The sequence below is a fragment of the Pavona decussata genome, unplaced genomic scaffold (genome assembly GCF_977016875.1).
Source record: "Pavona decussata unplaced genomic scaffold, jaPavDecu1.1 SCAFFOLD_89, whole genome shotgun sequence".
Classification (NCBI taxonomy): Eukaryota; Metazoa; Cnidaria; class Anthozoa; order Scleractinia; family Agariciidae; genus Pavona; species Pavona decussata.
The window spans coordinates 42,501-55,000 of NW_028145506.1; the positions used below are offsets into that span (position 1 = coordinate 42,501).

At 39.3% G+C, this 12,500-nt stretch overlaps 2 protein-coding genes across 3 annotated transcripts in view; both read right to left on the minus strand.

Annotated features, from left to right (window-relative positions):
- LOC146474380 (uncharacterized) overlaps window positions 1-236 on the minus strand; it is a 10,082-nt gene extending 9,846 nt beyond the window's left edge. The window contains exon 1 of one of the 2 annotated variants that reach the window (XM_085116970.1): window positions 157-236. In XM_085116970.1, coding sequence (XP_084973096.1) covers window positions 157-179 — 23 coding nt within the window. In that variant the 5' untranslated portion in view covers window positions 180-236. The remainder of the gene's footprint in view (window positions 1-156) is intronic. The other variant, XM_085116971.1, reaches the window with a different exon arrangement.
- Window positions 237-9,897: 9,661 nt separating this feature from the next.
- LOC146474381 (uncharacterized) overlaps window positions 9,898-12,500 on the minus strand; it is a 3,452-nt gene continuing 849 nt past the window's right edge. The window contains exon 1 of the mRNA XM_085116972.1: window positions 9,898-12,500. This exon is cut by the window's right edge and continues 849 nt beyond it. Within this exon, the coding sequence (XP_084973098.1) occupies window positions 10,350-12,500 (2,151 nt within the window). The 3' untranslated portion in view covers window positions 9,898-10,349.

Genomic DNA, 12,500 nt, shown 5'->3' on the forward strand with positions numbered 1-12,500 from the left:
AGAAAAGGAGTTTCTTGTTAAAATATTGATCGCATAAAATCCTTGCTGTCAGTAACAGTTGGTCGGTTTGTAATATAAAAGGTTGAATAAAAATGTCATTTCAATTTAGAATTTCTGTTTTACTTTTAGATATAGTACGCAACTGACAAAATATACCTGACCTTTGTTTCAACTATCATTGATTCGTTGCTGCGTGGTAGTAGTCAAAGTGGAGGGTACAGTTTATTTCAAGGCGTATTATATTGTCAAGGCCTCTAAATGTATAATAGGAAGTATGTTAATCAAAGGTAAACATTGATTGAGCTAACAACACTTCTCCTTTGGCGACTGTTTTCTCTCTCTGTCTTTGTAGGAGCCATTGTTTGCTGATTTCGGAAATTAAAATCGTTAATGGCCACAATTAGGCAAATCGTTTTTCTTAAATATACCAGACCTATTTCCCGGTTAAATTTTATGAAACTAATTCTAACTAAATCTCATTCATGCTCGTATACGAACCTCTATTCCTTGTTAAAATAGCGGGGTTTGAACTTTTATGTCTGTGGATGAAAAACGGCTAAGGTGCAACATTCAAATGAGCTTTGCCCTCTTGCGATGCGCGTCCTTTTAATTTGCAATATTTTGGGACTAAGTGGGACTTAGGAATATTTGTGAAGTTAAGACAATTGGTTTAAATCGTTATTTTCGGTTTGGTTTTCTTTTTTTTTATTAACTTGTGAAACCTTCTATCGTGTTTTCGTGATGTGGTTTTTACAAGTAAGGTAATTGTGTTCTACTGTCTATACTGTTGACAAAATTACGTTAAACAATGGATAATTCGCTCTTCAAATTCGACAGAAAAATTTCTGATACAAAGAAAATACTAATAGAATAAACAAATCGAAACTAAACTGGCCAGCACATGTTTAATCAGATGATTTTGTGTCTTCGAATCCTCTATTCAAACTTCTAAATGAAAATCACTTGTGTAGTTTTTAAAAATGAGTCAAAAACTTTTCGTTCTTATTTTGCTAAAGAAAAAGGAAAGAAAGAAACTGAAAACTCGAAATAAAACAAAAACATTTGTGGAAAATTTCTGGAGTCATCTCTCTTAGTTTAATTAACGTTTAAAAGATACAACACTTTTGACCCACAAGCGCAAGTTGTTTAAGACTGCATTTCCCCACGTGGTTTGGACATATTTAACTGATGTAATATTGAACAAAAAGAAAATGTGTACGTGCTAATAAAAAATGGTCTAACTTATTTACTTAGTCATCAAGCGAGGCTTTGCCTTTTTAATTAAAAATTTCCTTTGGTAACCTTTTTGCGACATAATTGCTCAATATTTTACCAAATCAGATCAAGTCGGTGCATGGCAATAAAAGAAAGAAATTAAGCAATAAAATATATTTTATCGTTTTGGAAAGCTATCTTGAATTGGAAGAAATTCGAAGCGGGTCACCGTTAATTCGTCGGAATTTTAATCTATTGTTTGTATCGATGGTATATCTGTTCAGAAAGCGAGCGATAACTCCCACCTTTGGCATGCAATAGGCTGAATTACGGATAATTTCCGAATTAGGTAAGGCAAAAAAGAGACTAAAGGTAAATTACGAAGTAGATAAATATAGAAGTATAATAAAATCTAAGATCCAAAGCTAAAAAATCCAAGAAGCCCCATAGGAATCTTAAGGAGCCAAATGTAGCCGAACTAAGTATAATACCAAACAGTGTTCAGTGGCATTGAACATGATAAAACTTCTTTGGAATCTGTTCGTCTTACACCCTCGCACAGAGAACATACATGTACGTCTTTATAGACCCTTAACCATCTCAGAAATTCGAACTAAATCGTGATAAAAAACTGGAATTTTCTTTGGCACAATGTCACCTCATACTTTCGTAAGGGCGTCTGAAGCGGGAAATATTTAAAGGTCTGGCTGGTATTTTCGGAAAGCAATGACAGCTCGAAAAAATTTCGGTCCCTAAAATTTCAGTTCAACTTTAATTTTCGGCTAAAGAATCTGAATAGATTCAATTGTGTTAGTTTACACAAGTATTGCTCCCAAAAGGTCGTAAAACACAGGACACAGTATAGTATATCGTACATACTCTGACGTACGATCGAAATCTTTCTCTCTTTCTTCCCCTGATTGGAAAGAATAATCTTCCAATTTCCAGCGCATCTTTAAAACCACTGCCCAGATAAATTATCCCTTTCAAAACTTTTACGAAGCGCAATTGTTTGGGATTTACAAATTGTCAAATTTCAGTCAAAGAAATGTTACTGAATTTCCAAGGCATTTCCAAGGCATTCTTGTTTGCTAAGTCCTGGCCAAACGGCGCATGATAGTCGGTGATAGTTGACGATGATAGTCAAAATTACCAACCACTATTATCAACTATCATGCGCGTGGTCAAAAGGGAAAAACTGTCATCAACAGACATGAAGACTTTGAACACGCTCAAAGTGAATGAAACGTGATGATAGTCGATGACAGCGCATGATAGTTGGTGGTCAAACAAATGAGCGAGTTTTAATCATTGGGTATCATCGCCTATCATGCACTGTTTGCCCATGGCTTTAAAAAAGGTGTCAGGCGCCAAGAACAAAAACCTCAGTTTGACCTTTGCGTATTATTAAAGCGCCAGGTTATACCAGGTTATAGGTTATACCAAAAATGTTTTTTTTTTTTCACAAAAGGATATTAAAAACAAGACACAAAAAAATAATTTAAATTAAGTTACAAAGAAAATGTGGCGAGGAGACTGATAAGAACTGACTAAAAAGCTTCTAAGTTTTTTAGGGTTTGTATTCCGAAGGGCTTTCTTAAAAGAGTAAATTAATTATATTGAATTAGAGTTCATGACTTCGCTGTCTTAGGAGTTTTTAAATTTGGGTCCTTGGAAAAACACAGAAAAAATAAAAATATTCTTTTAAAGCTAACTCTCAGCCGGGGTAATGTTCTTATTATGTTCTTAAAGGGAACCACCACTCTGACAACAAATTGACGGTTAAGTGTTGGAAATAGTGTCCAAATTCTAAATTTTAGTCTAAAACGTAGATATGACATTCAAGTGTGTTAAAATTAGATATGATTATCGACTATTTTCGCATTTAAATTTCCTGGGCGCAGCCATTTTGAATTTTATGACGTGTAACGGTTGCCACTATTTTTATTCATTAGAAGTTCTTTTGTTTGAAACAATTAAGCAACCGTATTACGTCATGAAATCCAAGATGGCGGCGCCCGGGCAATTTAAAAACGAAAATAGGCGATAATATAATCATGTTTTGTCCGACACTGAAGTATTATTTCCATGTTTTCCAACGAAATTTCAAAGTAGATTGTATTTTCAACAATTTAACGTTAATATGTTTCGAGAGTGGAGGTTTCCTTTAAATTTTAGTTAATCTCATCCTCAACGTTCTTATAAAAAGTTTCCTTTAAAAAAAAATAATAATAAAAAAAGCAATGTGATGAAAGGCCAACCCTCGGCAATTGAATTGTCAGCAAAGGTGAAGTGGACTGGATGTTTTAGACGATCAACCCTCAAAGCTGAATTGTTCCAAAACTGAAGTGGAGCGAATGTTTTAGACGACCAACCCCCAAAGTTGAATTGTTATAAAACTGAAGTGGAGCGAATGTTTTAGACGACCAACCCCCAAAGCTGAATTGTTCCAAACGTGAAGTTGAGCGAATGTTTTAGACGACCAACCCCCAAAGCTGAATTGTTCCAAACGTGAAGTGGACCGGATGTTTTAGACGACCAACCCCCAAAGCTGAATTGTTCCAAAACTGAAGTGGAGCGAATGTTTTAGACGACCAACCCCCAAAGCTGAATTGTTCCAAAACTGAAGTGGGGCGAATGTTTTAGACGACCAACCCCCAAAGCTGAATTGTTCCAAAACTGAAATGGGGCGAATGTTTTAGACGACCAACCCCCAAAGCTGAATTGTTCCAAAACTGAAGTTGAGCGAATGTTTTAGACGACCAACCCCAAAGCTGAATTATTCCAAACGTGAAGTTGAGCGAATGTTTTAGACGACCAACCCCCAAAGCTGAATTGTTCCAAAACTGAAATGGACCGGATGTTTTATACGACCAGCCCCGAAAGCTGAATTGTTCCAAAACTGAAGAGGACCGAATGTTTTAGACGACTAACCCCCAAAGCTGAATTGTTCTAAAACTGAAGTGGACCGGATGTTTTAGACGACAAACCCCCAAAGCTGAATTGTTCCAAAACTGAAGTGGACCGAATGTTTTAGGCGACCAACCTGCAAAGCTGAATTGTTGCAAAACTGAAGTGGACCGAATGTTTTAGACGACCAATCCCCAAAGCTGAATTGTTTCAAAACTGAAGTGGATCGAATGTTTAGACGAGCAACCCCCAAAGCTGAATTGTTCCAAAACTGAAATGGACCGGATGTTCTAGAATCAGGGAAGATTTTTGCAGTTTTTACCGCAATTACCACGCCAACGCGAAACGTTAGTTGAAAATAGGAGCACATTTATTTTAAGTTCTTTTCAATTCGTTCAGCTTAAGCCGGACAATGTGAACCGTTTGGATTTTTTTAGTTTACGTGTTTTTTTGTTTTGAAAGAACGACAATACAATGGTTTCAGCTTTGACGAACGTTGGCTACTTGCTCTACTTGGCGTTGGACAGTTTTTTGGTATGGTGATGGATAGGGAATTTTGTGTAAGCGAAGGGACAGCATTCTTCGTGTGATGTTTCTACTGACGTGAGATGTGACGGTCCACTGCACTCTTTTTTTTAAAATAGAATAATGTACCTCTATATTGTTTTGTCAAAGAAATATGATGTTATGTTATAAACCTAGTGTGTCAGTCAGTTTTGGTGTGCGACCAACCAAGACATTTCACGTTTATGCGAGTGACATAAGGCTGGTCAAATTTCTTACTTCTAGAGAAAAATCTGAGACGAGAACCTCAAGATACTTCCATTTACTAACGACGAAAAAATCTCTGGAACAAGTGAGAACTATCGAACAGACTAAAAAATTCCGAAAGACTCGAGACACCAACCAGTGCACTTCACTTTTGCTGACAATTCAATTCGCGAAGGTTGCTCAGTCATCACACTCCTTTCTTTATTTATTAATTTTTTTTAGTAGAATCCTTTTTTAAAGGAACGTTGAGACTGAGATAAACTAAAATTTAAGAACATAAGAACTTTACCCAGGCTGAGAGTCGGCTGTCAAAAAACATTTTTATTTTTTCTGTGGTTTGCCAAGGACCCAAATTTAATATCTCCCTTGACAACGAAACCATCAACTCTAATTCAATATAATTTTCAAATTTGTTCTTTTACTTCAGAATACAAACCCTAAAAAATTATGAAGAAGCTTTCTACTCAGTTCTTATCAGTCTCCTCGCTACATTTCTTTGTTACGCAATTTAAATTAATATATTGTGTCTTGTTTTGTAATATCTTTTTGTGGGTACAAAATTAAAAAAAACAAGAACATTTTTGGTATAACCTGGCGCATTAATAATACGCAAAGGTCAAACTGATGTTTTTGTTCCTGGCGTCCCAAGACTGGCGCCTCTCAGCTTACAGATACAACAGGTTTAAAACATAACATCACATTTATTTCACAGAACAATACAGCGGTACATAATTATTCAGTTTTAAGAAAATTCAGTGGACTGTCACTTCTCACGTCAGTAAAGAAACATCACACGAAGAATGCCTGCCTTCACTTACACAAAATCACAACAACATAACCAAAAACTGTCAAATGCCAAATCGAGCAAGCGACCAAGGCAGTAATCTAATCAACATATGCACTTTTTTAGATCGTTATTTATCAATCCTAAATCAACGCAAATCAGAGCCCTAACAGCCAAAGGTGGATACAAAAAAAAACATAAACATTACTGAACTATTCCTAAAGCTAACTTAAAACATAGACTTTCAGTTAGTCAGCGGTGCAATAATCATACCTTACGCATATGGGAGACTTTTCGCGAACAAATTGTCTCCATACATTAGGACATTAATTAACAAATTATTTCCCTTAAAGCACTCTAAATTGTCAAACGGAAACAAAGATTTTGTACCGTCTATAGCTCTGTTCATCTCTTTTCATTAGCGTAGTTGCTAGTACTCGAATTTATCTTACCTGAAAATATTCAGCAGGGAAAGGAAAATATATGTCACCGTTTCTTGACTTCAAGGGTCCGGCAAGGTATTGCCTGATTGATTGAAGATGTGATGTGATGGGAGCCTTTAAAGATGCTTTTTCAAGGACCGCCCCCGCTTTGCTCTTGGTGAGGACGCAGACGGGAGGGGATCACGTTTGATCACGTTTTTGCTCCTTGGAATCGCAATAACAGAACATGGCCTAAATTTTTCTAACAGAGAATTATTAGCGTTTTTGACCTGCCTAATATATTGTATCAGTATATGCCAAACCAGTAAATAGTGTTTTAATGAACAAGAAATGTAAAGTGGACATTAAATGAGACGACCAACCCTCGTCAACTGCATTGTTCCACAAGTGAAGTGGACCGGATGATCTCGAATCGTGGAAGTTTTTTGCGGGTTGGCAACCTTAACCAATCACAACGCGAAAACGTCATTAAAAAAAGGAAGTCACATTTTTTTAAACTTTTTTTGAATTCGTTCAGCTTGAGCAGGATAATGTGAACTTTGGATTTTGTCATTTTGCGTGTTTTTTTGCAGTGAACGAAAACAAAATAAAATGCAGATATGTATTTAAGTGAAAGTTGATCATCCTTGAGAATTCAAAAGTTATAAAATAGACGCTGAAAGATAATTCGAAACCGACGTTTCAGCAATGCTGCCTTCTTCAGGGTACAAAACTATACCGTTGAAAACTTCGTTAAAGTTACTCGCATGCCTAAATTCATAAAAGCGCGCGTGCACGCAACATACGTGCTAGCGCATTCCGGTGCGCGAGGAAGTAAAAAACGAATTCACGCAAAACTGAAGTCCTGATTCATGCCACTCGGACTAACAGTTCCATATTAAAAATGAACCTCATCTCCTGCTTCTTTCGGTATTGTTGGTTGGCTAGGCCCGCCCTCAAAACTGCAACCTTTAGATCTTCGAGTGTGTGGTTCTCTTGGTTGAAATGGGCGGGTACAGGAAGGTCATTTCTCCCGTTGATTACACCAGGGATGCAATCAACGGGAGAATTGACCTTCCTGTACCCGCCCATTTCAACCAAGAGAACCACACACTCGAAGATTTAAAGGTTGCGCTTTTGAGGGCAGGCCTAGCCAACCAACAATACCGAAAGAAGCAGGAGATGCGGTTCATTTTTAATATGGAACTGTTAGTCCGAGTGGCATGAATCAGGACTTTAGTTTCGCGTGAATTCGTTTTTTTACTTGCACGCGCGCCGGAATGCACTAGCACGTATATGTTGCGTGCACGCGCGCTTTTATGAATTTAGGCATGCGAGTAACTTTAACGAACTTTTCAACGGTATAGTTTTGTACCCTGAAGAAGGTAGCATTGCCGAAGCGTCGGTTTCGAATTATCTTTCAGCGTCTATTTTATAACTTTTGAATTCACATTTATTAACTACGCTGCGCAGATTTACAAAATTTTGATCATCCTTGGTCGCTTGCTTGATTTAGCATTTGACAGTTTTTTATGTTATGCTGTTATATTTTTGTGTAAGTGAAGGCAGGCATTCTTCGTGTGATGTTTCTTTACTGACATAAGAAGTGACAGTCCACGGAATTTTCTTAAAACTGAATAATTATGTACCGCTGTACTGGTTGTGAAAAATGTAACCTGTTGTGTCAGTCAACTGAGAGGGGCCAGTCTTGGTTTATTGTCTTGAAGGAATATTTATCTGGATACTAGTTCCTTTGTAACCAATACAAAACAACCTTTGAGCTGTTTGATAAGAGTTTACAACGATGGTTTTCCATTTCGAACCGTGTTTTTGTTCTATTTCAGGAGCGGAGTGAAGGAGAAACACTATTTTTCAAATATTTTGAATCTACAAGCTATAGAAAAGTTGTTTCAGTTTTGTTCGTGTAGGATAGTTTGAGATTTAAGTCGAGCTTTAAATAAGCATATTCTCACGCATGTGATAATATATTCCGCATTCCTTTCTCGTTTCGTTAAAAGCCGTTACGATTCACTAAACTTTAAAATCTAATCGCTGCTTTTGAAAAAATCTTATAAACAGCCTCTCGGATCATACAGCCCTTAAATTATATTAAACTGACCGCGAGTACGGAATTACAGAAAAAAGCGGCAAGATAAGAAAGTGAACAAGAACTGATTGGAGACCACTAAATTCAGATTTGTCAATGCAAACACCTCCATAGTTGGAAAGTAGTAAACTTGGTCTCTATGAGGCCAATTGTCATCAGAGTAAAATCTTGTTCTGAAATACGAACTCTCAGCTCCTCTCTTAACTGTAAACATTGCATTAAAGAGTCATTAAAAAATTACTCTCTTCTGTTTCGTTGGTCCCCGAAAGATGCCATTTACCATTTGACAGGGCTAACCGGCTGACTGGAAATGTCGGCTGCAAAACTGAACTGCTCCTTAGGAAACCGATCCAACCTTTTGATAGCTAGGCGGTTGGGCACGTTTCAGTAGCACATATCGTGCGGATGAACATGTATGCTTGCTACATTTTAATCTGTCTTAAGTCCCTTTCACGAGGACTAGGATCATCAGTACAGTCAATTGCAATTATAACTCCAGTACAATCAATGAATAAACGAAATGTCGCAATACATTACCTTAGGAGAATTCGCACTGATAACGGTTTTGCTCTCTGCGATGGTATCTTTATCGTCGTCCAAATCGTTTAACAAAAGCACTTTCCCTGCTCAAGGGACAATCTGACCCTTACTATATTTACAAAGTATACTATAATGAAACCGTGTTCTGATTGGTTGAAAGCCGTGTTTTTGTGACTCTATAACAGTACTCGCCGTAGGATAATACAGTTTTTAGCGATGTGATTGGTTTTCTACTCAAGTTATGTTTAAACAGTTATTCCACAAGCGCACGTTGGATATGAGATGATAGATAGCTGTAGGCGCGAAAATTTAGATTTTTGTTGTTTTGTATGTCGGCGTAGCGTTTTTCTACAGGTCATTAGCGTTCTTGTTTTTCGTTCCTCGTTTATCAGTTTTTTCACTCCGTTGCCCTTTGTACTTAGTGTGTCGTTCATTAGTCTTGTTTGTTTTCTTAGGTTGTTTTCGTACTCACTAGTTTTATTTTGCATAATGCTATATATATAGGTTACTTGTTAGTTATGTTTTGCTGCTCATATTGCGTAAGTCGTTCAAGTTCAAGTTCAAGTTAAAATCAGTTACGTTTTAAGTCTAGCTTCTAAAGTCAAGTTCCAAGTTTTAAGTAATATGTCAAAAACGAGGGCGAGTGCTTTATCACGGGTTCCAAATACCGAGAAACAGATGAAAGCACTCGGCCTGCGGCCTCGTGCTTTCATCTGTTTCTCGGTATTTGGAACCCGTGATAAAGCACGAAGCCCGAGTTTTTGACATGTCTTCTCAAATGAAACAATAAGAAATTAATCTCATTAAAATGCAAATGTTTGATCTCAGATGAAAAACATGTTTCATCTCAGATGAAAACCTGGTGGTGTTTCATCTGGTGTTTCATTGGGGTATCAAGATTCATCCACCTGACCGAAATGGTGGTCATTTATTGGCTTTTGACTGCATGAATAATTAATGAGTTTGAGAAGTGTTTTTCTTGTCGTCACATTCGTCTTGTAAGTATTCGTCGTTTATTTCGCTTGTCAATTTTTATTCGCATTGTCATTTTCATTTTCATTGTTAATTTATTTATCTCTGTTATTTGATGTTATTTTCAGTTACCTTACCTTACGTACTTGCTTTCGTCAATAAATTATGTTTGGTCGTTTCGTAAACTTTGCCCCGCTTACTAGGGATAGCCGGTCCCCTAACGCACTGGACTCAATCAAAGACTCGACTGAGTTTTAACTGTTTAATAGTTCTCGCGTATTCACTCTGTTACAGCTGGTGTGTAAAGAGCTACTCTGAACACACACAAAAAGGACGCTTGGTTTTACACTGGTTCATTAAGAATGTGATTGGTCGTTGCTAGGTGATAATCGAAAAATGGTCAATCAACGTCTGTCACTAAAATGTTCATTGTCTCTTAATGTCTAGACTTATAACAAACAACTATCACGCGCGGACACAAAGTCATTAAGTCTCCGACACACTCCCCCATGCAGCATTGCATGCAAGGGTGCATTTACTTAGGAGACTTAAAGAAACTATTAGACGATTCCAAAACGAGTAAAAAAGTCACATGAAAAAAATTCGCTAGCAATCACTTGTTTCAAGTTCATAATTGTTCACTTTCTTCATCATCCACAATCGCTTTGATTCTCGTAGCTGCCGCAGCCGCAGCTGCTCTTCTCGGTCTGAAAATTGGCGCGTCAGCGTTCAACTGCTGTTCTGCTCCTGCTAGCACTGTGGGCTCACACTGCAACTCTAGAGGGTAGAGGTGCTGAACAGGGCGCTCAATAACTCCTTTACTGGTTCTCAGCTGCACTGCACGGATGTGGCCGTCACGTCCGGGATAAGTCTGCTGGACAACCGCTAGTGGCCATTTTCCGCGATTCTTGGTGTCAGATCGCACTAACACTGTGTCGCCAACTTTGACTTGGTAGTTAGCTGTCTTGTGGACAAGGTTATGGCGCTCTCTTAAGGCTCTCAGGTATTCACGCTGCCATCGGTTCCACATATGATTTTTGCAAGTCTGCAAGAATTTGGCTCGTTTCCGCAAATTCGTATCTTCAATTCTCCAGGTCTGTTCCTCCGGAAGCTGGTTGGTTCGCTGGAACATAAAACTGGCTGGTGTCAGGATCGGTAACTCTACATCGTCTTCAACGTAACTGAGTGGGCGACGGTTGACTTGAGTCTCTACATCAAGGAGCACTTCAGTTAGTTCATTCCAGGACAGGGTAGCTCCCCCTATCACCTTGTACATCGTTGCCTTGACGATACCGATCAAGCGTTCAAATTGGCCGCCCCACCAAGGGGCGCGGCTGAGATTGAATTTCCACTGTATGTCATGGGACTCAAGGAAGCCTTGTAACTGCTCGTCATTTCGTACTTGCTTTAACCACTTGGCTGCCTTGACAAATGTGCTGCCATTATCAGAGTAAATGACAGTCGGGTGTCCTCGTCTAGCTATGAGGCGTTTGAGACAGGGTAGAAACGTGCTAGTTTCCAGGTTGGGAACCGGTTCTAGATGTACCGCTCTTGATAGACTGCACGAGAATATCACCAAGTATGCTTTTCCTTCTCGCTTCTGGCTCAGTTTGTGATAGATTGGTCCTGCGAAGTCCGTCCCTATGACTTCGAATGCTGCCCCACCAAGGGTACGGTCACTGGGCATTGGTCCGGGGGTTGGTGTTGTTAATGGGAGTGCTGTAAACCGTTTGCAGCCCCAGCATGTTGACCGAACAGACTTAACCAGCTTTCTGAGTTTTGGAATCCAGTAACTCTCTCGAACGGCGGCCATTGTAAGCGATACTCCCCCGTGAAGGGTCTCCGCGTGGATTCTCTGAACCAGCTTCCTGGTAAACGTGGAGTCTGCCGGAAGGTATACAGGATACATCCCCTGGATTCTCCCTCGGCACTCAAGTATTCCATGTGAATTAGGGATAAGATTCAGTGCATTTTTCGTCTGTGTGAATTGAGGTTTCTTCGAATCTAGGTTCTGAACTCTTCTAATCCACCAGTCTCTTGCTTCTCGCAGGTCCTTGCTTGTGAGGGGTCCTTTGCGATCTCTGTGGGTGGTGAAACGCCGTACCCAGGCTTGGATCCTTAGAGCTCGTCGTAGATCATGAGCGTAGAGAAGTCTATCGAATTCATTTTGCTCTTCTTCTTTGGGATAGCTTTTCGCTATGCTCAAAACTTCTTTGATAACTTTAGCCTCTTTTTCTGAAGCTTGTGATTTCTCAGTAACTGGGTTGTCAGGCCACTTCTCGGGATCTCGCAACCACGCTGGGCCACTCCACCAGAGCTCTGTATTGGTAACCAGGCCCCCTCTGCTTGCAAGATCGGCTGGATTATCAAGGGTAGGGACGTACCTCCACTTGATTTCCGGGTGTTCTTTGATTTTGTGTACGCGGTTCGCGACAAACTGGTGGTACTGACCGTTTCCTAATATCCAATGTAACGCCACAGTACTGTCAAGCCATCCGTATACAGTAGGCTTAGGTAGCTCTCTAAGGGCATTCTTCACGTTCATAACCAAATTCGTTGCCATGTGGGCGCTGACGAGTTCCGACCTAGGAACAGTGAGATCTTTCTTGGCCAGTCTTGCTTTGGCTGCGACGAGAGACTGCGTGACTCCACTCTTCTGGCGAACAACCGAGTAAACCGCCGCCCCGACTCCACTGGTAGACGCATCTCCAAAGGCATGTAATTCAAACGAATCGACTTGCTCGTGAAACGGTGCCAAAGGTCTTGGAGTGTTGACTTC